Source organism: Camelus dromedarius, chromosome X (genome assembly GCF_036321535.1).
Source record: "Camelus dromedarius isolate mCamDro1 chromosome X, mCamDro1.pat, whole genome shotgun sequence".
NCBI classification, from domain to species: domain Eukaryota; kingdom Metazoa; phylum Chordata; class Mammalia; order Artiodactyla; family Camelidae; genus Camelus; species Camelus dromedarius.
Window position 1 is genome coordinate 96111756 of NC_087472.1, and position 26965 is coordinate 96138720.

Consider the following 26965-nt stretch of genomic DNA (forward strand, 5'->3'; position numbering starts at 1 on the left):
TAGTTTACTACCTGGAACCCAGCACAGGAATGTAGCTTATCTCTGATTGTCAATCTCAGCCTCTTTGGGGGAGGATCCATGGTGGGTAAGAATGAGGATGAGGGAAACCATAGGAAGGAAGAAGGTAGAGGTATCTGCAAACATGGATCTGAAAAGAAGTGTTGCAAGCTGAGGGCTAAAGGCAACTGGGGGAAGAGATCCAATACAAATGTAACATCTATTTCCTTGGGTTCCCGGTGGCTTCTAGACACAAGTTCCATGGGGTTTTCTCCCTGTTGACCGCTAAACTTCCCCCATGCTGAGGATTCTGTCCTAATAGTCCTTGTATCACTTAGAAAAATAAGTGTATCAGTCCTAGTTCGGTCAGGGAAGCAGAACCACTATTGGCCATGGAGGAAGGGATTTATTATAGAAAATAGACCTGCCCTTTGTGGGAGGGACTGCAGGAGTGGAGGTCTAGGGAAGGTTGGAGGATGGGAGAAGCCATGCTCCTGGCAGTCAGAAGCCCAGGACAACCAGCTGCCAAAGTGAAGAAGGAAGCACATGGGAAGCTCGGGAAAGCTCTGTAGGACGGCTGCACAGACATCTGATGGTGGTCCAGGGCTGCTGTTGGTCAACAGTGTCAGCAGTTGGGAAGAAGTGGGGAGGGTATAGCTCAGTGGTAGAATGCATACCTAGCATGCACAAGGTCCTGGGTTCAATAAAAAAATAAATAAACCTTAAATTACCTCCCTTGCCATTTAAGAAAAAGACAAACACATACAAAAAACAAAACAACTGGACTCAGAGCGAAGAGAGTGAGGACAAGCTGACACACACTGTCACCTGCCCTCTGTTCATCACCACACCCAACCACTCTCTGTACCTTCACATTGCTTCGCTCCTGCCTTCCAAACCTTGTGCAAATTCCTCTTCTGGTCAACTCTAACCCAGAGCTGTAAGGGAGGGGATCCTTGGAATTGTGATTCCAGCTCACCAAGTCAGCACAGTACGTACTACCATGCTAGGAAACTAGCAGCAAATTCACTGACCTAGCTCCCCTGCAACCGGCACAGCACCTGGCCAGAGAAAGTGCAGGATGGATGAGTGGGTGGATGGATGGAATGATGGATGGACAGAAAGCTTGAAGGGATCCTTCAACTAATCAGAGCAAGTTTTACCATCCGGAAGATGGAATATGTAAGAAAGTGACTAAGTTTTCCTGCCAGGATGGGACATAGGAAATCTTTATATGATTAAGGGGACTTTAGATGGACAGCAGTTTTTTGGAACTGAATTATAATACTCACATTAACAGTCAGCAGCCAAAGTTCCCATAGCACTTTGCTGCAGCCAGATTTTAAAGGAATTTGTGTTTCAGGGAAAGCCTCAAGCACATGTGCATTTAAAGAGTTCTTGTAACACACAGCTTTATCTGAGGGGAAATTATCTTAACACTCATTGTGAAGATTCAACATTGTTAAAATGCACAAATTCATTGCCAATGGTGCTTAGAATAGCTGCTTGGAAGAGGTAAAATGTTTATTAGACTCTAAGTAAGTTTGAGCGATTTATTTTCTCTATCTTTATTCTCCTATTTAAAGAAAAGTGCTGAGTTGTATATTAACACTTCAAGGTCTTAACCACTTTTTATCTTGAAAAAAAAGAGAGAAAATGTTTGTCATTCCAGGGGCATAATCAGTCGAGCCTGCACACAATGACATAGTTAATTCACCAACGGAATTTGTTGCCATAGCTCCAGTGAGGGACGGGGTAGATTAAACAATGGCCTTTTTCACGAGTGCAGCTTTCACCAACCTGCCTGTCCCCACACAACAGGCTGTCATCGCGCCAGTCCAGAGCACAGCAATTGTCAATGAACAACAGCCCAGAGGGGACAAGAGGAGGCTTGTGGTAAAGAAAGCAAGAGTGCCCGGCGACTGGGATCTCTGCTTATTCAATCACTGGGCTACAACTAGCTCCTCCAAGCTTATCTTTAAGCTTAACCTTTCGGTCAAGTGCTGCCTTAAATCCAGAGAAGGAAAAATTTCACCCAGTGACTCAAGAGAACTCCAGAGTGAAGAGAGAGGACTCTAGATAAGAGGGCCAGCACATTGGGGCAGACATGGTGGGCCACCAGGAATGCACCATGGAAGACGACACCAGGGACAACTGCACTCCCAAATTCTGGCGCGAGGTAATGTCCATGCTTTCTTATTGATTTTTGCCTCTTTGATGATCAAAGTAGGTTCAGAAAGTTAAGTCCTATATATCTGCGAGTGTAACAGACCTGTGATAATTATGAGAATTCACACTCAAAATAGAAATATTATCCTCTCCATCTTAAGGTGATAAAAAAGAAAAACTGTGGCTAATGGTTCTTTATCCCCTTACTGAGGATGCAAGCACCCTGGACAGAGTTGGATGCCAGGAACAAATTCTCTTTCTAAAAAAAAGAAAGGTCAAATCCCTATGAGCAACTGTAGGTAGTTCAAGGCCAAGAATGATGCTATGGGAGCCTGAGGGCATTGGAGAAATGTTTTAACGAAGTGTTCATTATCCTATAAAATGAGAAACTCTTCTAGTAGAGGAGTCACAAAATCCTGATTAGAACATCCATTTCCAGATTCCATGCAATGCAGCTATCATATAAGTCATACTACCTTCTACGGTCTTTTTTTAAATTTATTTATTTATTTATTTATTTATTTATTTATTTATTTATTTATTTATTTATTTATTTATTTATTTATTTCAGTAGGGGGTGCCTAGAGGAATGTGCATTTTAGTGGAGCTTTGTTAAACCAAATGAGTCCTAGATGGAAAACGTTCAGGCAGTGGGACAAAATAGTAAGAAGGATTCCAGATGATGTGAAGAAGAGATTAGGACTAGCCATGATGTAATCTCTCTGCTTCATAGTGAAGGAGGTTTCACCCTACTTCTCAGAGAGTGGTGGCTGTGGATGGCTGGTTAAAGCACCATATGCCTCAGGAAATGATCTGGGTCCATATCTACCAGGGACTAGACCTACATGACTGGTAGACCATTTCCCTCCATTGGTCTGTTCCCCTTTCACCTCCGTATTATCTCAGGTTTGGAGAAATTTGTATATTGAAGACTCATGAGTGTTGCCATCTCATTTTATTGAGTTAATGGCGGAATCAGGAGGCATTTTAGTTATTCATTCATTCATTCACTCATTCATGCCTCTTTCTAAAAATAGATTTGAAGTGGTATCAAAACAACCACATTCAGTTCTCAACTGGGGCAGATACGGAAAATTGAATTGATCTTTCTATGTACAATGATGTAGAATTAAATCTGTACAAATATCACTGTGTATTCCCATACCTTTTGTGAGCTGAAAATTAGCCAAAGGCTTCTAACCTCATAGATCTTTTAATAGCATCACTTGTTATCGTAATAGTAGCCGGCATTTTTAGTTCTTAGTAGGTGGCATACCCTGTCCTAAGTACTTTATATGCCTTATTTCACATGATTATATTCAATGAAAGTACTCAAACTCCTAACCGCTAGCCTGTTCTGCTGAGTTGTCCCTCATTTTCTCCTAGTTCAATATTTAATCTCCTTGGGCAAGCAAGATTATTTACATTATTAATTGTAACAATGATAAATAAGTGATCACATTAACATTTTAATCATGCTTTTCTGTTCTCAATGTACTTTTCACACAAAAGCTAATCTCAATTTCTGTAAATTTAACTTTCTGACTGCTAACACTTTTGGGCACTATACATTGATACCCCCAAGCTGACACATGACCATTTCTGGCCATTGCTAATGATGCTGTTTACCAGCTAATAGGTATAAGCATTGTCATTAAATATTATATCTGAACAGAGGGGATAATTATGAATTTGATAACACATTTGACCCTTGACCAATACAGAGGGCCGTCACTCTGCACAGTCAAAAATTCGAGTATAATTTAGCCCTCTGTATCTGAGGATTCAACACAGATGGTGTAGTACTGTGGTATTCACTATTGGAAAAAAAAATCTGTGTGTAAATGGACCTGCGCAGTTCAATCCCATGTTATTAAGGGTCAACTATATTTTTAATTGCAGGATGGAAACTCCATTTATATGAAAGAGTTTGTTATTCATTTTCTTCGTATTTAACTTTGCTACTTGATTGAGACTTATTTGGAAATAGGAGAATATCTGAACGTTATCTCAATTTCTCTTACCCCAAATGCTGTGAGGAAGTTTAGTTCCTCAATCACACTAGCCACATTTCAAGTGCTCAATAGTCACACGTAGCTAGTGGCTACCTTCTTTGGACAGTGCAGATAAAGAATATTCCATCATTGCAGAAGGTTCTATTGGATTAATGCTGCTTTAAGCCATAATGTCTCTTTTAGATATGTTGACACGTTTACTCAAAATATATTGCAGTTTTGTTACAAGTAATATGGATTTAAAATTTTACCATAAAATCCCATTCATCTGAAGTTTCTTCATTTGCATAGCACCAAGTTAACTTTGATCTGCAAATTAATAATATAGATAAGAGTCAAGGAGACGTTAAAGCACTTCAGAGACCAGAGATTTTTAAGCACCATCAAATAACTCCAGAAGCACTCACTTAGATGCAAGCAATTGATATGATAATTACACATCACTTTTATTTATTCATTAAAACAGGGATCCCCTCAAGTACCCTGGTAGAAAATAGTGTGGTTAGCCTAGTTCTTTCTAGCAGCCCTTCTGCTATTCCTAAAATCTATGTAAAATCATTTTATACCACTGATTTACTGTCCTCTCTTCCTTTGGTTCATAAAGTAAGTTGGTAGTATAAATCTAATTCCAAAGTCCTTGCTTCTTCCACCATATCAATGGTGTGGAGTGCTCCTGTGGGCCCCTCATAGAGCCTGGCACATAGTAGGGGTTCCATAAAAATCTGTTGATTGACTGACAGAGACAGTTTTTTCAAGATGTCACACAGTGGAGTCGACTGATTTTCTACAGAGAATTTAAGGCTCAAGATGAAAACTGTATCCCATTTCTTCTTGTCCCTTTACCAGTCTTTGCTGCAAAGTCTTCATGGTGAGAAAAGGGGTTCCTGTTTGCCAGAAAGAGATGTTTTCTGGACATTCAGGCGAGGGGTGGGGGTGGGGAGTGCTATGCAGCCTGAGGATTTGGAAACGAAATCTGCCGGCTCCTTTAGAAGGGACGGCTGTCTTCCCATATATTATGCTGAACACATTTGCCAGGTAACAGGATAGAAGAATAGAATTTTGAGTTATTTAGAGAAGAATGGCACTCATATTCTTGAATCTTTAGCTGAGGTGGTTTCTTACAACTTCCTTGGTTTTATCATACCAAAAACATCCATCCCTCTTTAGCAAAAATGAAGCTCAATTCCTCAATTTAGCAGTAAGTTGCAAAGAATATGATTTGTCACCTCTTTATCTTCTTGAAGGAAAATGTCTAGTGTGTAGGCCATACGCAAGAAAAAAATGAATAGAAACTATGTAAGTATACGTGGAATATTTAGTCTTTATTTGGAGGGAATTAAACAATTTAGAACCCTCCACGTTTCTAAAGTTTAGCTAGCTAAACATTTTGTTTCCTGCCACATGTAGGAGCCAATCTCTGATTCGGGAAAGGCTAGAAAGAGATCTTTTTGTCATTCAGCCTTTGCCAGCTCCTATGTATAACTGTGGCAGAGTCAGGACCATTTGAAAACTTAACAAGTGGGCCAAAAAGAAAACCACCACAACGATCTGAGCATTTTTTAAAGCCACTTAAAAGGAAAGTAGATACTACATTTTTACTTTTTGTTCCAAAATGCAATTAGGCTTTTTTCTTCTCATCCCCCTGTAATTCCTGCACATGAATCCTAATATTACAGGAACACACATTTATTTACACAGCTTTCAACCAACTCAACACAGTCTTTGTCTCCTTTGGAGACTATATGGTAGACAGATCCAAGGGTCATGTGTCCTCCTAACCAATCAGCAGGTGTATAATCACTTTCATAGGCTGCTCTGCTGATAGCACGTGCGCCATCCCTGGTACAACTGAATCTGAGTTTCTAGAAGACACTAATATCTCTCCCTAAACTATAGAGCCCCACTCAGTGTGGTCCTCTAAGGCAAGCCCTGACAATCAAGCATCTGGGAACTCTCTCTGGCTCACCAAAATGGCTCAGTGAGCATGCAGAACCCGGGGAGTAAGAGGCTGGACTTGGGAGTGCCTTGTGAAATCTGGGGTTCCCTTGGTCTTTCCAGTGCTGGGAACTCTGGGGAGAAGAGGAATCTTACTGGTTTCTCTTATTTTTGTCCTTTATTCTAAGGGAATTGGAGCCAGCTCTCAAATACCATGGAGTAAAGAATATACAAGAACTGGCATAAAATTAATCTTGTCCATTCTCATGATGAGACCTCATAATGTGAAAACATACTCTTTATTTCAATCTCGCCCCAGATATTAGGACATTTTAGTTCTCTTTGTCTTTCTATGAACTACAAATCCTCTCTCTCTCTTTTTAAAAAAAATGTTTAATTTTGTATTGAAGTGTAGTTGATTTACAGTGTTAGTTTCAGGTTCTCTCTCTCTCTTACACACACACAAACACACACAGAAGGAGAAAAAGAGTTTTAAAAATTGGAAGTATGGCCCAGGACAAAAAGAAAGATAGTATCTGTTTCAAATCTGTCTTCCTCAGTTCCATTAAGTCATAAATAAATTTAAAAAAAAACAGAAGCATTTAAATGATAATTCTTTCGAAAGCAAAGACCAGTATGATTTTTAACAGCACCATCATATTTACTAAAAAAAATCAGTCTTTAAGAGTTTGCCCTACATGTATATTTTTGCTCTGTATGTTCTTTGAGAGTGGAGACTATCACATTCATCTTGGATGCTTGGCTTCCTGGCGTATGGTAGGTGCTTCGTAGATGTTTGTTGAATGAGTGAAAGGAATTTAAATCGCTGTTTATTCTATATCCTCTGTGCCCAGAGAGAGTTCTGAGTTTGTCCATTTAAGGTTTTCTCTAGGTCATCTAGGAGAATGGGTGGGTTTCAACTCAGCCTTTGAGACATGGATCAGTGTTGGGTGGACTGACTTCTACTCCAGCCTCTAAACTGATTGACATTATCATAAACACTGGCAACAAAGATGTAATCACTGTTTATAAGGCTCTCCACCCCAAATCCTACCAGACTCCTAGGGTTGCTATAGGTTTGTGAAATCTGAAGGCCAGGTGGAACCTGCTTAGAGATACCAGAGGTGGCAATCTACAACTCTTCCTCAGCCTCCCCTGAGATGGGCAGAGCTACATCAGCCTCCAAGAGAGATGGGTACACAGATCTGTCCCAGAAATTCTTTTCCATGTGGCTACAAAACTTTTCTTTAGGATGGCAATTGAAAGACTTTCTTAAATATCACACAAGGAATTCAAGACAAAAATGGAGCATTAATAAGAGTTTATTAGGGCTTTCTCCATTATGCAAGGTAGGAGAGAGTTATAATCACTAGGAAGCACAGAAGTCTCCTGACCGCATACAATGTGGACCAATAGATCAATTAATTGAAAAATAAAATGGTTATAATGGAGACTTATTTATTTAAATGATACATACATACATTAAACGTTATATTTACATTTAAAATAAATATATCATTAATTTGCCAATCCTTTAATTGAGCCGCTGATTAGAACTCTGTTTTCTTTTTCTTCATTAGGCATACACATATGCAATGTTTCTGATTTCCATTTTTGGATTATTCTAAATGAAGTGAAAAGTCAAGATACTTTCAAAACCCTCTGAGTATGCAATCCTAGATTTGGGGGGATTTTGTCCCCTATCTTTTACAGTAGTCTTGTCCTCACCTAATTCAACCGCAATCTTTTTTCAGGCACAATTTTTAAAAGTCACATGACTGCTATATCTTGTCTTTCCAAAACAACTTAGTTACTTTTTAAAAAAACCTCTTTTTGATCATTTGATCAGTTTATATAACATTAAATTATATTATTACAGTCACAAGTGCAATGGGCATAAACAGATTTGGGGAAAAATTCAGTTAACTCTTGGAAAATGTACAACTCAACTGGTGGGAGCAGAAGTGTCCAGGCATTCTCAAGAGTAGCTTATCTACTTAGCCAGAAGCTTTCAGAGTGCTCTTAGAACTCTTAGAGGAAATAGAAAGCGTTGCTAAATTCTGTAGGTTGGTTAACTTGCAGCTTTTAAAAAATTACTTCATTTTATTTTAATTATCTTTTTTCGGGGGGAGATAATTAGGTTTACTTACTTATTTATTTTTAGAGGAAGTACTGGGGATTGAACCTGGGTCCCTGTGTATACTAAGCATGTGCTCTACCACTTGAACTATACCCACTTGCCTTAACTTGGAGGTTGTTTAAGGGAATCTCTACTGTTTCTTTTAGGGCATGGAATGTTAATATAATAGTCATCAGAGCAGGAAGGAAATCTTTCTGTCTTCCATGCCTCGGGTGTTTAATTGTTTAATTGCTCATTGTTTAATGAGCACCTACTTTGGGGTAGGCACTCTGGAGACTGAAAGAGACATTCTTTTAAAGATATAACTCACATTTTAAAGTATGTAAGTCAGTGTTTTTAGTATATTCACAGGGTTATGCAACCATCAACATAATTTAATTTTAGAACACTTTCATCATACCCCCAAAGAAACTGCGAACTAATTGGCAGTCACTCTCCCTTCCCTCCCAGTACCCCTGGCACCAGGCAACCACTAATCTACTTTCTGTCATATGGATTTACCTATTTTGGACATTTCATATACATGAAATCACACAATATGTGGTCTTTTGTGCCTGGCTTCTTTTACTTAGCATGTTTTCAAGGTTCAATCATGTTGTAGCATGTATTGAGAATCCATTCTTTATTTGTGGCCAAGTAATATTCCATTGTATGGATATATCACCATTTGTTTCTCCATTCATCAGTCAATGGGCATTTGGGCTGTTTCTACTTCTTGGTTGTTGTGAATGATGCTGCTGTGATATTCATGCACCAATTGTTTTGTGGACGTATGTTTTCAATTCTCTTGGATATATACCTAGGCGTGGGATTGCCAGTTCAAATGGCAACTCTACTTTTAACTTTTTTAGGAACTGCCAAATTATTTTCCAAAAAGGCTGCATCATTTTACATTCTCTCGAGCAATGTGTGAAGGTTCCGATTTCTCCATATACTCACCAACACTTATTTCCCATTTTTAAAACATTATAGACATTCTACTGGGTGTGAAGTGATATTTCATTGTGGTTTTGACTTGCATTTCCCTAATGGCTAATAATGTTGAGCATTTTTTAATGTGTTCATTGGCTATTTGTATGTCTTCTTTGGAGAAATATCTATTCAAATTCTTTACCAACTTTGAATTGTGTTATATGTCCCAAAGACCCATCTTTACCCTAAAGCAAGATTTCTCAACTTTGGCATTACTGACATTTTGGGATGGCTAATTCTTTGTTGTGTGGGGTTTTCCTGTGCATTAGCCATTTGTATATCTTCTTTGGAGAAATGTCTATTCAAATTCTTTGCCCATTTTGGGTTTTTTTGTTTGTTTGTTTGCTTTTAATTTTTTTTAAATGGAGGCACTGGGGATTGAACCCAGGACCTCATGCATGCTAAGCGTGCATTCTACCACTGAACTATACACACTCCTGTTTTTTGTCCATTTTGAATTGTGTTTGTTATGTTTCAAAGACTCATCTTTGCCCTAAAGCAAAGTTTCTCAACCTTGGCATTATTGACATTTTGGGCTGGATAGTTCTTTGTTGTGTGGGGTTTTCTGTGTAGGATGTTTAACAGCATCCCTGGTCTTTACTCACCAGATACCAGTAGCACCCTCCAACTTATGACAATCAAAGCAGTCACTGCAAAATCACAGTGTATGGGAGGGGCACAAAATCTTTCCTAATCAAGAATCAGTGCTCTAAAAGATCCTTCTGTGCATCTAAGAAACACTTACATGGAAATGTAACTCAGGTTTAGTGAAGTGGTGGAGGCAGAATTCAGTGTGAGTGGGTTGAGGATTATGTAGGAAAGTGGAGGGACCCTGGGGGCAGGAACTGATCTTACCAAGTCTGGTTGGTGACTTTATTGACAATATAGGAGAGAAATATCAAGGTTACAAATGAGAATTAGGTAACATTATGAGATAAACAATCAGTCAATATAATAGAATAACACAAAATGAGTTGTAAGACTATATATGAAAGTATCAAAAGTGTGGTGTATCTTGAACTACTGATAGGATTTCTGAGAAAGGGAATCGACTGTGAGCTAGTCTCTGGGGCAGAGTGTCATCCCTTGATGCTGCTAGGCATTAGGACTATTAAGCGGCCTTTCCCTGTTAGATAGCTCTCAGCTTCACATCTCATGAGTCTCGTCTCTTGGTGGGGATGTGTACACATCTGTCTCAGACATAGATGGTTGCATTGTAAGGAATAATATGCACTAAAGTTAGCTTTTTCAGTAGGGGGGAAGGCTAAGGGCTGTCTAGTGGAGTCCACAGAAAGCTGAAAAGTAGGCCTCAGCAAGGACAGGAACCAGAGCAGCCTGAGAAGCCCTCAGGAGGGGTCATCTGTGGACAAACTTACTCTACTGTTCTGGCCACGGCTCAGCTCTGGACCCATTGGTTCCCATATCTAAGTTCTAAGTTCTAATTTCTGAAAGAGGGTATCTGAGGATCGGAGAAACCACTGAATGGGCCGTGGCTTGGCTCTCTTCATCGGGTATCCTAACCCAATTCCCTAGGCTACGGGGTGGGGCAGTTTTCCTAGAGTAGATGGGGTGGGGTGAGGGAGAAATGAAGAAATGGGAATCATATCATAGATCCTTAAGCCATCCTACCACCCATACAGATTTCCCCCCACTTTTTACCTTCTATCTTCTTTTTATCCCCACTGCCCCCGCACCCCACAAAAAGACAATGCTACACATCTCACAGAAATGACCTTACCAATGTTTGCCAGTTGAATACACAGCTATCACCGTTTACCTCTTTCCTTCAGTGTCTATGGCACTGTGGTCTTGATCTCAAGTATCCTGATTTTAGAAAGCGGCTGGGAGGAGGCAGATTACCCATAATGTCTTCTGTTTAATAATGACATAGTAGGCAGGTGTCATCTAACCTGAGACGGGCAATTTTAACAAGAGAAATATACCTGTGTGGGGAGCAGTGTCTGAAACCCCTTTGTCCCAGTCCTCCCCCATTGCATAACAGTTGGGAATAAAGACTACCGACCTGTTGGGAGATGGTACATCCTTCCCACTAGTTAATAAAGTAATGCCCTGCCTTCACAGTCTATTAATTAAGAAGGTAATCAGTGCATGCTTCAAGTTTGCTATTTGAAACTCAAAGGCAATAAAATCAGAATACTACTCAGATTTTTGTTTCTCATAAAGAAATGAGTAACAAATTAGGGCCACAGAGATAGAGTAATCACATTTTGAATGATTTCTCCTGAGCATGCCTTTAATAACCTGTATGCGTTGGGTAAAAATAACAAAGAAAGGCAAAGTTAATTATCTAGAAAAAGCTTCATCAAAGAGTTTTAGTCACCCTAGCCCAGGGTTTCTCAGTCTTGGTACTGCTGATATTTGGGGCCAGATAAGTCTTTGTTATGGGGAGCAATCATGTGCATATAGTAGGATTTTTAACAGCATCCCTGGTCCCTAACCAGTAGATGCCAGGAGCAACCCCCTACCCCTACACCCAAGTTGTGACAACCAAAAATGTCTCTAGACATTTTTAAATGTCCCCTGTGGGGCAAAATCACCCTGGATTGAAAACAAATGAATTAACCACATACATTCCTTCTCACCCCTCATCACCTGGATCCCTCCAGGGCTTGCTGTTTTAAACCCTTGGAACCAAACATTTCATACCAGGGCCATCTACATTTTTCAGGGAATTATTTAAAAAGAAACTGACTGGTTCAAAATTACTTGTCCAGATAACAAGAAGGGCTCCTTGCATTTCTGTATTGAAAAGTAGGACACAAAAGGAACAAACGAAGATTTCTAATAAAGGCATTTATTTAAGGCACTCAGCTAAACACTTTACTTACATTTAATCCCTACAAAACCCTCAGGGACATCATTGGCCTTATTTTATTGGTGAGGAAACCGAGGCCTAAAGAGGTAAAGGAATTTGCTGAAAAACAGTTTGTAATTCAGCAGTGGAGCTGGAAGTCTGATGGCAAATTGGTGCATTTATACATACTGCCTCGGTATAGGCACTTGAAGTGCTAGGCAGCTAATAACGCAGCGACCTAGTTTTATCTTTTCAAAAAATACTTTTATAATGCAGAGCTTCAAACACATGCACAATTAGACAAAACAGACCTTTCCCCTTTGTGCTGTTCATGTACTCCTCACCCCGCTTTAACAATGATCAACTCAGGACCAATCGGGTTTCATCAAGAGCTTCTCAACATCGGCTTTATTGACCTTTTGGGCTGGATAATTGTTTATGTGTGTCCAGTTCACACACAAGACAAGGCAAGACCAAAGCTAATGTTGGACTGTTTCAGTTGGTAAAAATACATGGAGTCGCTTCTGGATTCACACAGTTTATTACTTACGTAGACAGTGAAAGAAACGAAGCCATTTTCCTGTAGTCCTCGTCCCCCACACCAAAAGGACAACTCAGAAACCAAAGAGGCTGGATGACCTTAACTCCCTTTGCCAAGGAGCCCACTGCAGGTCACGACTAACTGGCTTTCTATTTTTCATCTCTGGACCAAAAGAGGCAGGACAGGAAGCTCCGTATCTCAATAGACCAAGGAGGCGATTAGAAACTGTCTCATGACAGCCTTCAAGAGGACATAGGGAGGCGAGTGGAAGACGGCCTCAGCGCAACTCCTATCAGGCCACCCACCTCTCATGTTCCGGGAAGATCACAGGGCGTTCTGCCAACACTCAGATGAGCTGCAGTTTAAGTCTTTGCTGGGCTGAAATATGTGGTTACGTCAAGGTCGTCTGGGTGCCAGGGCCAAGCCATTCCCCCATAGTAGAGCGCTTTTCCTGTCCACTGTAGGTTGCTCAGCAGCATCCCTGGCCTCCACCGACTAGATGCCTGGACCACCACCTCCCAAGGTGTGGCAACCACAAATGTCTCCAGACATCACTAAATGTACAGTGGGGGCAAACACTGCACCCAGCTAGAGCCCCATCCTCTCCTCACACCCACATAATATAGTTCATCTGCCAATTCTTCAGTATCTATTTCTAAAATAAAGTTTTAAAAAATATAAGCACAGTATCATTTTCCTACCTAAACAAGTTGATAGCAATTCTTTCATCACATCCAGAAAGTGTTCAAAATTCCAACTGTTTCATAAACATTGTAATTTTTTTACAGTGTTTTGAGTCCGCATCCTGATAACAGAGTCTATATACTGCAATTCATTGCTCTGTCTTCTAGATTTCATCTCTCATTTTTTTGGTTGCAGAAACTAGGTTTGTCCTGTAGAGCTTCCCACAATCCGGATTTTGCTGCCTGCCTCCCTGTGGTGTTGACATACTGCTTTATCCCTTCTGTATTTCCCATGTATTGGTCTTGGATCAAGAGGTGTGGTCAAAGCCAGATTCTGTTTACTTGGTAAACTACTTCACAGGTGGTGCTGTACTTCTGTCAGGAGGCTGTAACATTTGGGGTTGTCTTTTTGTCATGTTAGTAGTTGTTGATGCTCAATGCCTAGATGCAGCCATTCACTAGGCGTTATCAAATAGAGCTAGTCTAATTCATTACTTTCTTCATGCCCTTCACACCTTCATTACTCATTCTCAGATTCTCGCTTCTTCCTTACTATCTGGTCACCCAGAGGTACAGTCTGTATTGGAAAGGGAAGATAAATGCTTAATTCTTTCCCTCTAGTTCCCAGTTTTCAAATAATGCATTTTGTTCCTTTGCATCTTCCAATGCAGAAACTGAGGTTTTTGGTTTGTGTGGGTTTGGTTTTTTTTTTTTTGGTAGTTTTATGAACTTATGGATTTAAACATATTGAGTGGATTTCAGTCCATTGCACTTCTTACTCCTGTTGATCTTACCTTTTCAGCTTTGGTTGGCAGGACTCTCTCCAACTTGCCTCCTAAGTCCTTTTGATAATTTCTATCCTTAAAAAAAAAGGATAATAGACTTTATATATGCACATGAGTATTTTTATCTTCACAGTTTTGCTCTACAACAGTGTTAAAGTGCAGGCCTCAGGCAACACCTGTGAGTTGATGGAACATCATATTGATGGCCCCTACCCTGGCCTACTGAATTAGTATCTCTGGGAACCGGCCCAGTAAACGATAGTTTAACAAGTTCTCCAGGTGATTCTTATGTATATTAACGTTTGAGAATCTCTGCTCTCCAAGAATTGACTTTAGAGTCTTGCTTTGTGTCACTTTCCTCACTTAAGATCTCAAGCCCTTCAGGAATTTTTCACCAGGGTAGACCCCTCCTGTTCTTATTGGGTATCATCAGAGGGCACAATCATCATTGAGGGTTATTTCTGATATTTTTGAAACAACCAAAAGTCAATTAATTGATAGTTTGATAGGTAAATGATAAATCTGGTTAATACCTCTTTGGATCCCAAAATTCCAATATAAGAACTGCTTTTCATAAGTGGCCTTATAAAGTTGCCATGATGTAAATTGCAGAAGAATTACTCCAAAAATGTCTTGAGCAATGATGGTATTATATTGCTAGGGACTGCCGTGGTTTAATGCTGATGGTTTTGCTCCTTTTAAGTTCCTACAGTTGAATGGTGTGATGAGGTTATCTAGACTGTTTTGTAGAAATGAAGGATTATTTTTCTTTGATAGTGCTTATTCCATGCTTGCTTACTTGCTTACTCAGGAGAATTTCTTCTTGAGTGAAGATTGGCTTCTCTGGAAGCACACTGACTCTACATAGTTACTCTCAAGAACCATTAGTGAGTCATTCGACGTAGCCTCTCATCTGACAATTAAGTGGACTAGGTTTAAAATGATTGTTGTTATACATATTGAAGGTTTTTACATAGCCAGCTTCTTGGGACACATGCACTAGTAGGGCTTATTTCTTTCGATGCAAACAAAATAGAGATTCTGGGAAAAAAGAGAGCCTAGAAGTCTGAGGGTCAAAACCCATGTGCTAATAAAGCCTCTCATCATCTCTCCTGCAGCATAACTCTTATTTTGGTTTTATAATTTTTAAAGTTTTGATACTGTGCCCACAACCAATTAGGCCAGAATCTCTAGGGAGTGTGGGTGTGGCCTCAGTGGGTTTGACGGCCCCCCAGGTGATTCTGATGTACAGCCAAGGCTGAGAACCTTAGGAAGCAGAGATAACAAGGGACTTTATTAAGACATGAACTTATACCCCTAAAGTGTTAGGCCTTCTTTTATTCAAGAATAAAATATTTGATAGACTTGGGGACCTTGGGGAAGATCACTTCTCACCCCTTGATGTTATTCATAGGTTGACATTTCACTCACAGAAAAGATATCCTGGTGAGTCCACTTCTGCTTATATTATGAAGAACCATCAGATGATACTTTTTGGAAGATTTATTAGAGGAGGTGGAGACATCATCTTGGATGAGTGTTTCATGATGACATCCTCCATTGGCACCTACTGAATGAGTCAAATATGAGATTTATAGGGGCTTAATAAAAGGTTTTATCTAACTGAATTATAGCATTTAATGTCAAACTAAATGAAAAGCTTTCAATAAGAAGGCTCTCCAAAGCAAACAAACCGAGCAGAGCATGGGAACTGAGCTACAGCGGTGGCAGACCATGAGCAGGGGCTCTGAAGTCCAGCAGACCTGAATTTGAAACTCAGCTCTGCCACTGACCAGCTCCATGACCTTTTGCAAATGACTTAACCTCTGTAATCACTGATTCTTTCTGCCCAACCTGGTATAAGGCTTGGGCCTGACACAGAGTAGGGTTTCATAAATTACTAAGTATTAAAATGACAGGCAGTGTATTGCTGAATATCTGGAGATGAGAGACCAGGTCCAGCTCATGCTAAGAAAGGTGTTATGGGCAGAATCAGGCCCCCTACCCCCACCCAAGATGTCCACATCCTAATTCCCAGAACCTGGGAGACGAGTTACTTTACATGGCCAAAGGCATTTTACAGAGGTAATTAAACTAAAGATCTTGTGATGGGAGAAAGGAGCCTGGGTTATCCAGGTGGGGCTTATGTAATCACAAGGGTCTTTTCAAGAGGAGGACGCCTGCAGGAGAGTTAGAGAAGATGGGATTACTGAGGCGGGGGCTGGCGTGATGTAATGGCTGGCTTTGAAGGTAGAAGAAAAAGGGGTATGAGCCAAGGAATGCAGGCAGCTTTAGAAGCTGGAAAAAGCAAGGAAACTGATTTTCCTCTAGAGCCTCCAGAAGAAATGCAGCCTTCCTGATACATTGGTTTTAGCCCACTGAGATCCATTTCAGTCTTCTGACCTCCAGAACTTGAAGGTAATAAATTTGTGTTGTTTTAAGCCACTAGGTTTGTGGTACATTGTTACAGCTGCAGTAGGATACTAACACAGAAGATTAAAGCCAAATCTCTCCTTGAGTGTTCAAAGAGCAGAGTATAGATTTTGCAAGATGATTTCAGTTCAGAGTCTGTGCCATTCAAATCAATTATCATGAAGTCCAAGGATTGTAATCATAGTTTCCTTGTGAACAAATTTTTCCACCCTGGCATCGGATGGCCTTGATTACTCACCTGCCAGTCAAGCATGTTGGTAGCACGGTCAGGAGGGCCCCGGCCTGGTCCTCAGGACCCTGCAGTATTTGCTGCAGTGCCGGGAAACTGTGCTTCGTAGGATAGCAAGAAGGAAGGACACTGGTTTATGCCAACTCAGTAACCAAAAAAGAACGCTGGGACTATCAGAAGTGTAGATTTGGTCACCTATTCTGGAGGACAATTTGATAACAGTATCAAAAAACACATATATCAAACCTTAGAAATCCAATTACTCTGACTCAGCAATTTTGCTTGTAGAATTATGTATCCTAGGGGAAAAAACTGGATTAGTATGCCTATCATTCACCTGCTTAAAAAATCCTTTCGTGGTTCCCATAATTGTTTATAGAATCACACTTGGGGAGACTGAAGGGAGACAGCAGTATATCCACTTACATTGGATAATTAAGACTGGCAGGTGTTTGCATGGGCCACAGCTTGGTCTAGACTTGAACCTGGTTAGATTAACCTCAAAGGTCCCCGAGCCACCTTTGCTACATTTGATCTCTTTCATGAAAATCACTGAAATGGTAACTGTGACTCACAGTTCCAGTGTTAAATTGGTGTCTGCCCTTGAACATTTATTATAAACTATCATCCAATTTTGTGACTTAAATAAATTAAAATTTTTATGTCTGTAATTGAGCCATTAAGTGTTGAAAATTACCTATATTCTTACCCACTGACATTCAGATAATATATTTGGCGGGCAAAAGTTGTGAATCCAAATTATGCTCAAATCCAAGTGAGGAATCTTTATTCACTTTAAACATTTTTAATTTTAATTTAATTTGATTTCAGAGTTATTTTTTAAATTGAAGTATAGTCAGTTTAAAATGTGTCCGTTTCTGGTGTACAGCATGTTTCAGTCATACATATACATACATATATTACTTTTCATGTTCTTTTTCATTGTAGGTTACTACAAGATATTGAACATAGTTTCCTGTGCTATACAGTATAAACTTGTTTATTTTTTTATATAGTAGTATCTGCAAATCTTGAACTCCCAATTTATCCCTTCCCACCCCCTTTCCCCCTTCCCCCCCAGTAACCATAAGTTTGTTTTCTATGTCTGTAATCACTTTTTTAAAAAATATACTTTTATAGAAGTATAGTCAGTTTACAATGTTGTCAGTTTCTGGTGCACAAAACAATGCTTCAGTCATACATGAACATACATATATTCGTTTTCATATTCTTTTTCACCATAAGTTACTACAAGATATTGAATATAGTTCCCTGTGCTGTACAGTATATACTTGTTGTATCGAATTTTGTGAGAATGCTCCTATATTTCAAAGTGAGAGACACTCTGCCAGGGTTCAGTAGGTGTTCTGTGCAATTCAGTGGGTTTGTAGATGTAATTCTTGGTGTATTTGTGGGAGAGGGTGAGCTGTGAGTCTTGGCTCAACGCCCCCGTATTCACTTTTTTCTGTTGTATTATCTGTTGCAGTCGTATGTCTGGACCCAAACCCTGTCAAGGAGGGACCAAAATTTACATAACATTCTTTAGTATGATGGAGGCTGCATTCAGAGTTTTGATTAAACTGCTCTACATGTGTGATTATTACTTGTAAACAGATGATTAGATATTAATTAGACAATAAGTGATTGTAAAGCACTTAGAAAATAAAAGTGTTTATAAATACCACCAAGTAATAGCAACAGTAATTCTTTACTGACTACACAGCTGATAATGTCAATAAGAATAATTTATTCTAGCTAAGGGCAACTTTAATTTATGCAAAAAAAGCTGCTATCATATCTGTTTTGCTATAGCAAAACAAAATATATTTACAACTGGTTTTCCATCAGCATTTAGATAAACATGTCTCATTTTGATTGGAAAAAAAAAGACAGCACTTATCCCTTTTAGGACCTTCTCAAACACAGGCACAACCATTACGGTGCGGGGTCTAAGTACTACGACCTGGAGCTCCTTATGGCTCATCTCTCGGACTTATGTCAGATATTTATTTCTTTAAAATATAAGCTGTAAGGTGACATTTTGTCAGTGGCATTTTCATTCACGCAGTAGGTTTGTCATGTCGGGTCTGTGGAGTTGCTCCCCCAGCACCTTAAAACAGTGCTTAATAGACTCAAAAGTTTTGGTGAAATGACTGAGTAAAGGTCAATTCTTTTTTGGTTATGATGGAAGCTGGAAAAAGAAGAAAATCCATGTTAACAAAGTTAACGGCTTTCTTTCTATCTTCCTGATTTTGTTTATCAAAAAAAAGTTCTAAAGCTCTGACTGCTTTTTATGTCCGATCATTATTTTTTTCCCCTAATGGCCTTTATAGGTTGTAGACCTGTACCAGCCTCATTCTTGACCCACTGGTGAATTTGGCAGTGCATCTGTGTTTATCTTTCTGTCATAAGTAAATTTAGGCACCTACAATGAGTCGAGGTCTGTGGTTTCAGAGATAGGAAATGAACTGAATGCATACAAGTAAGTGTGCTCCGTGTTACATGAATTCAACAGAAAATGGGTGGAGGGGTTATTCTGGATGATGAGACACACATGAGTTAGCTCAACAGCCTTGACAAAGCATATCTAACTATATCAGAATGAGGCAGTGTCGCCTGGTAGAAAACAGAGTTGAACTTCAATTCAGGAGACCTGGATTCAAGTGATACCTCTGCCACTTAATCTGTGACCTTGCTCTAGTCACTTAACCTCTCTGAATCTGTTTATTCATTTGAAAATTTTCAGTTTTAAAACTTGTCAATCCCAGAGTACTATTATAATTCAATGTGTAAAAGAACTAAGTGAGGGGTGAAACGCCTTACACTGAAAAAATTTTTATTACCATCATTTTCCTGGACTGGGTGAAAAGGAATCATTCATGGGTTTTATAACTTAGATGAACTTTTTTTTTCTGGACTATGCCAGTTTTTAGACTCAAACCACCAGCCACACGTAGAAAACTGGGGAACTGGCTCAAAATAGAGCCGTAAAAGTAACAAAATTCCATAGAAGGTTATCATGGTTTCTAGGAAACCTTAAATTCTTCTGTCAACTTTGCCTTGTTCTTTCCATGTCCTTTTCTTCTTTGTAATAAATTCCTTATCTGGTAAATCTGAGGCGATGAGGAAAATTAATAAAAAAGAAAAAGGAATAGATAAACAAGATTACACTGTATAGCACAGGGAAGTACACACAAAATGTTATAACTCACAGAGAAAAAAATGTGACAATGAGTGTGTATATGTCCATGAATGACTGAAAATTTGTGCTGAACACTGGAATTTGACACAACATTGTAAAATGATTATAAATCAATAAAAAATGTTTGAAAAAAAAAGAAAAAGGAAACGTGGAAGAAATTGTGGAGTCAGGACTGCTGGTATGAGGGAAGGATTTGGAATAAAGGGGGCTTTACATCTGGCCTTCTTGACCAATAGTAAGAGCAGTATAGTATATGTAGGGGTGTACAAACTGGAGCTAAAAATGTTAAACTTCCAGTATGGTTGACTTAATACTTTTAAACAATAGATATAAAATTTGTAGCAGCATAACTGAAGATTGGAAAATAAAAAGGAAAAGGTATTTTTAAAGAAGAGAAAGTTTAAACGTAATGCCTGCTTTAAAAAAAAAAAGACTAACAGATAGACAATGTTATGGCTCATTTTTAGCCACATGTGATGAGGATATGAATAGCATTTGCCATAAGAGATAGATCATATTTGAACTTTATCACGGGGCACTGAAATAGTATTAGTTGGAGATCCTCTGGAAGCAAACCCTGAGACAAGGATTCAGGTTCAAGTAGTTAATTTGGGAGGTGAGGCTAGGAAACACCCTCAGGTGTGTGGGCAAACGAGACAAGGAAAGGAAGGCAGCCAATGGGGCGCTCTGTCAAGCCAGTTACCACCCTGGGAAATTGATCTGAATCCCACTGGGGAATTCTGGGAGTCGGTGTAGAACATGCGATTCAGTTGGCCCACTTGAGGCCCAAGAGCAGTGCGGTATTTGTACATTCACTCCTCTCAGTCATTGGTTGAGAGCTCTTGGGGTTGTGGGCTGTTACTTGTCTGGCTCTTCAACCCTTTGGGGGTAGGAGGCAGGGGATTCTGATGGCCAGAGAAAGCCCTCAGGCAGAGATGAAGGTGTTGGCCCTTGGCAGCGGGCAGGTGTTGATGACAATGGTAATAAGACCTGAGGGGATGGAGCAAAGCTCGGACAGTTTCTGCTCCGAAGAGATTATTTTAGTTCTTCCCTGCAGATCTTTGGGAATGGTATTTTCAGCGATTTGATGTTGAAGTGAAGACTGCTTGGGGGAAAAATGATGTCACTGGAGGTCTCTTCCAAGCTGAAGCGAATGTCTCTGTGGCTCAGCGTCCTCATCTGCTCAGGTGTTGAGGGGATTACAGGTAGCCCGTGGTAAGCACCTAGCATGGGGCTAAGAACGTACTTGATAAACGGTAGAAAGAAAGCTGATGGTGCTGTGAGGGGCAGCACTGAACTAACAAGTTCTCACCGACGCCATGCCTTACTTGTAGAGGTTACAAGACTCAAGAGCCCTGTCCCCAGAAGTTCCCTGGGGACTTTCGGAACAGCCTGCCTCCATCATGCTCCCTGTGCTTCTGCTAACTGGTAAGGTAGGACTCTCGCAGCTTTGCTCCTCAGTTTCAGCTTTCTTGTTTCTTCTGAGTCCCTGCATCTTTCTATTTGCTCACATGCTAACCTCTGCCTGCCTCACTCCCACCCCAGATCCAGCCCTTGATTCCTTTGGGGAGGAGGGGTAATGTTCATTTTTTCCCCCATCAGGGTAATAGATGCTTCTTTAAAAATACTTGTTAGAGACATGAAAATGTAAAAAAGAAACTAAAACCCCTGTAATCCCACAGTTTAAAGGTGTCACTTAACATCTTGATGTATTTCCTTCCAGTGCTTTGTTTTCTAAGCATGTTCACATCCCATAATTGGGACTGTTTTTTTTGGAATTGTATTTTGTGGCTTGCTTTTCTCACCTGACATAATGTTGACATGTTCCTCTAGGATTAGATTTAGTTAAAAAAATGATACTTAATGCATGTATGACACTATATGACTGTGTTTTATTTTTATTTTAACCATTTCTCCTATTGCTGTAAATTGCTTCCTTTTTTTTTTTCTGGCCTGTTGTAAGTTTGCATTAAGCATCTTTGTATGTAATTGTTTGCAAACTTCTGGTGATTTCTTTGGGGATAAATTTCCAAGGGAATTTATCTGTCAGTAAATCCTGCAGCCTTTAGAGAGTTCATCCCTGGTTCAAAGGGGATGAACTCTAAAGGCTGCAGGATTTACTGACAGGTGTCCTCCATGGAGTTTTTAACAATCTTAACATTGTGTATAGATTTGTGTAACCATTACCATAATCAAGATACAGAAATTTTCTATCACCCCAATAACCTCCCTTCTGCTCTCCCTTTATAGTCATCCTCCCCCCCCACATAACCTCTAGAGGGTTATGAAATACTGAATTCCATATTGTGCCATTAACTGGTCATTCTTAATCATCTTAATAGCACTATGAAGCCCCCAAGTGAAAATAACCCATTCAGGTATTATAAGAAGTTCCTGAATCAGGTTGCAATAGCAGCCGAGACTCTGATCCCCAGAGGGGGTGAGTCTGGTAAAGACTCCTCTCAGAGTGGTGCTGGAAAGTTTATTTCTCCCCATTAGGACTGTGAGATTCAACCACTGGGCTGTGGGGAGAGGGGCAAGAGAAGCCAAGGCAAGACTGGAGTATGATCAGTGGGAATGGAATTAGGTACAGAGCAGACCCTCAAGGCAGTTAGAAGTCTAAATTTTGAGGTTCAGGGACTTGGGCTGATTATGTGTCAGGTGTGACTTGGATTTAGCCCACAGTGATAGTGATAGCTAGAGGTCTGACTTGGGTGACTCAACAAAGATACTCATCGTAGGCAAGGCAGCATCTTGTTTCGATGAGACAGGGGAGAATGAAGAAGGGGAAGCAGGAGGCATCTGACCACTCTGACACAGAAGAGGCTGAGGGTGGGGGAGGTAAGGGAATGGTCTAGGCTTTTGGGCAAGAGGGGTTCACAAGGACCACACTAGACATCAGGACGCTGCTAAATCGGCAAGTGCACAGGTGAGCCTCATATTCTAGAAAGGGAATTAGAGGACCAGTTAGGAACCAAGCTGGTAGATCAGACCCAGAACACAGTGGGGGTCAGGGATTAGGTGCTTTCCAATGGGATCATGTGGCTCTAGGTTATGGTTCTCAAAATTTAGCATGTGGCAGAATGCCTCCAAAACCCGGAGGTTTGTTAAAATACAGATTCCTGGTCTCCACCACCAGAGTTTCAGACTTGGTAGGTCTGGGGTGGGGACCAAGACTTTCTGACAAGTTCCCAGGGCTGCTGCCACTGCTATTTTGGGGACTACGCTTTAAGAACCACTATTGTGAAGCAAAGAAAATATTGAGATTAGATGAACAATCTCCCTCTCATATCACCCAGTGCGGATGGGAAAGGGACACCTAAATGTATTGCAGGGCTTGGCTCTTCCAAGTTGAAGGCTTGATAGAGCTAAATTTGCAGTTCAAGGTGTCTTGTGTTTCTAGGAGGGCAGAAAGGTTAGGAAGGTCCACTTTCAGGTGACCCAATTGTCACTCGAATTCTTGCATCACTGGAGTTCTCTCAAGCATAGATAATAATGGCAATGCCAAGTGATGTCATTCTGATTTAAAGTGGCAGAATCTATAACTGTCAAAGTGTAAATCTCTGCTGCAGAATCCATTTTCTTTTAAGGCTAACCCTCTGCTTATTTGAAGAGTAATAAAAATAATGCTCCGTTACACTAGGATAACACATTCTAATTTACAAAGTGCTTTCATGTGATACCTTATTTGATCTCCCAAATTCTATGAGGGAGGCAGGGCAGGTATTTTTTATCCCATCCTTTGGACTCCTGGTTCTTTAAGTATGGTCCCCCAGCCTGTAGCATCAACATCACCTAGGAACTTGTTAGAAATGCAAATTCCATCCCCACCCCAGACCTACTGAACCAGGTCTTAAGGGGCCAATAATTTACAGTTCCAACAAGTTCTCAGGTGATGGTGATGGTGATGTTGGTGCTGTTGGTCCTCGACCATACTTGGATGAAAACCACTGCTATAGTTTAAAATGAAAGATTTAGAAGCCCAGGGACTTGTCTTAAAAGGACTTGTATCTAGATGCCTTTTCTACCACTACACCTGCTGCATCCCTACCTGCCCTCCTCCCCACCATCTTTCCAATCCCAGCTCCACTGCTTATGAGTTTGAGGCCCTGAGCAATTACTCTAGATTGCAATCTTCTCACCTGTAGAATGGGGATAATAATAGGATCGACCTCTGTGGGTTCTTATGAAGATTAAACAAGATCGAGGTAAAGTACTTAGCGCTGTGACCGTGCTTAATAAATGCTAGTAATTACCATGATTTTCATTACTGTTACTTAAAGTGTGATATTTCACTAGAAAGAATAGTTTTGTAAGTTCTTTCCTTTGGGTGTGTGTCTCCAGAACGCCCTCTTAAAATGGTGGTTATTCCTGGGCGATTTAGGCATTAAGGCACATCATCTTTAACACCCCTGCCTGGGATGTTTCTGTGCTTGCCCTGAGCATTTGGCTGAGAGCAGGGTGCTTAGGAAAGGAGAGCAAAGGAAAAATAGACCGGCGTATGGAACAGTGTATATTTATTAAAGGGCAGACAACAGCAAGACTTCACTAAGGAAACTCAGAATAGTTAGAGCGGGGGAGGAGTGGCTGAAGGAGGAAGCAATTGGGGAGGGCAGTGAGAGGTGGGAGGCAGGTGTCGAAGATAATCTACCTCCTTCAAAGTTTCTCCCAGGGCAGCCCCAGTGGTAAGCCCCAGGGCTACCCCGGGCCTCGGGGGATCTGCCAGTGCTCTTGCTGCAGTCAAGGGGGTGGATACTCTGGTGCTCACAATGAATGCCCCGAGAGGCCCTCCGAGGCTAGCTGGTAATTGTGGGCAACAGGGAGTTTGGGCTCAAAAGTGGCTTTGTCTTCGGGGTGACTTCTTTTTAGCAAAATTCTGACTTCAGCACATCAAACACTCCTGTCAGGGACAAAGTCCTTCTTTTAGTGGAGGTCTGCTATGTTCTGTCTCGAGGCGTCCTGGGCCGCTGAGGATGCGGTTTTTTCTTATCTGGGTAGTGCAGCCGGGGACCCTTGCCCAGAACGGACCCAGACCTTTGCAATTGAATTAAACAAGAAACAAAAGCAGCAAGTTCGGGCCCCGTGGGCACGGCCGGCCAGCCAGCCAATGGGGCCCGGCCGCTCCCCGGCGGAGTGGTACTATGATGACAGTAGCCAACCAGAGCGCTCCATGCAAATGAAGTACTGTATCCCGCACCCGCCGCTCCAGTGCCGTCTGGTTGTTATAGTGATAAACTGAGGCCTTGCCTCTTGGCTTCTCGGAGGAGGAAAGGGGCGGGCGGGGGGTGGGGTGGGGGATAACCTCTTCAGTTCCCCCTGGGAAGACAGAAAGAAGGGACGAAGAAGGGGGATGGGTGGGGGAGAGAAAAATACGTGACAAAGAAAACATTCTCTGCCTGGGAGGAGACTCACAGAGGGTGTAGAGCTGAGGGAGCATTCACTGGCCATGCCAGTACTTACCACTGATGCTGAGTCAGAAACAGGTATCCCAAAATCCCTTTCCAATGAGCCTCCCTCAGAAACCATGGAGGAAATAGAGCACACATGCCCACAGCCTCGACTGGTAAGTAAAGACAAAGGATGCAAATGTATGCGTGGCTATGGCACAAAAGAGTTCCTTATGCGCCCGCAGCCAACGATGCTTGGAGGATTTTCATGTAAATGAGAATGGAGCTACCGCCTAATCCTTCTCAGCTGTTTATACTTAGCTTCTATACCGGGTGCTGCTCTCAGCTTACAAAGCATTATTGTATTGGCTCGGTAAGAAACGGGCTGCTTGGGCTATGCTGTGTTTTTGTGCCTTGGGAGGAGGGGATGGTCTTTTTTCTTTTAGGTGTATTCTCATCTAAAGGTAAAGGTCCTACAGTACAATTTAAAAATGGTATTCTTTTCACAAAGCTGGGGACGAGTCCGTTGTGAAGTTCTAAATTTCTAGCTCAGGAATGATTCGGTCTTCAACTAATTTTGGTGCCTAATGCCAGTTCTGGAAAAATGAAGACGACATGGAAGCAAAACTTCCCCATTCGTTTGAAAATTTCAAAATAATAAGCTAAAGGGTCCCTCAGTGATGTATTTAGAAATAACGTGCATCTTAAATGAATTGAAAACATTTCCGGAGCGTGCTTTGAGGGTTTCTCTTCAGGTAGTGGGAAGCTACATTTACTTAGAAAGGGGCTGCATGCCTTTAATAATGAAAGTGTGGAAACGGGGCACTCAGAGCGTCCTTCCATCTCTGTAACTGGTATCCTAAATTTAATCAGCTTCTCTGCCACTGGTCATAATTCCTTAAGTAAATGTGGAAGGTGGTTCTCAACCACCTCAGCATGTATTGTCAAGGAATCAAAAACACCACATGGGTGGTGGGTTTTCCCTGGCCTGAAGTCTTACGGCACTTGGGGGAGACTTCTCTTTGAACCCTCCAATCCAAGCGACCTACTAGTTAGAGCTATCCTCTCTCTGGTGATTTTCCCCAAGTTAAAGGTGCAATATTCTGATTGGCTGTAGCGTTTGACCCTGGGAAGAGGTTTTTTAAAAAAGAATTTTGTTATGTAGCATTTTCTGTGAACTCCCAAAATGAGGGCTCACAGATTCCAAGGCCCATCCCTCATGTAACTGTTACTACTTCGTAAGGGTTAATAAGAGTTCAAATACTGACTTTTAGGACAATTTTCTAAAACATGAAAACAAAGGAAGTTACATTAGAGCATTGTGGGCTTTTGTTCACTGTGTTTCTATTTTTTAAGATATATTTTCTTAGGGCAGTGTAATAGTAACTGCTCTCCAGTGCTAAAGCCACTTGCTGAATAACATATACAATGTAGTACCTGTGCTCTCAGGGGACCCAAAGCATCCCGCTAAGTTTGTTACTAAGGCATTTCTTTGAGCCACTAACAACTCTTGGTTTAGCACTGCAAACAACGGCAACAACCAAAATCAAAAAACTGACCATTGAAAGCTTGTTACAAGTCACCCAAAATAGATTTTTAAAAGTTAAACTCAGTGTTTACTTTAAAATTTGCATCACACACCTTCTTGACAACTAAAGGTCA

General features: G+C 40.8%; 1 protein-coding gene and 1 non-coding gene across 3 annotated transcripts in view; one reads left to right on the forward strand and one right to left on the reverse strand.

Annotated features, from left to right (window-relative positions):
• Positions 1–1907: 1907 nt before the first annotated feature.
• The window catches only part of PCYT1B (phosphate cytidylyltransferase 1B, choline), a 143766-nt gene continuing 118708 nt past the window's right edge, over positions 1908–26965 (forward strand). Inside the window, exon 1 of one of the 2 annotated variants that reach the window (XM_031445690.2) lies at positions 1908–2176. In XM_031445690.2, coding sequence (XP_031301550.1) covers positions 2105–2176 — 72 coding nt within the window. In that variant the 5' untranslated portion in view covers positions 1908–2104. Of the gene's footprint in view, positions 2177–25241; positions 25480–26965 lie in introns of those variants that run through there. The other variant, XM_031445689.2, reaches the window with a different exon arrangement.
• On the reverse strand, positions 5581–5727 carry LOC116151109 (small nucleolar RNA SNORA12). Its single transcript, XR_004134892.1, has one exon. It is a non-coding gene; the product is annotated as a small nucleolar RNA SNORA12 (small nucleolar RNA).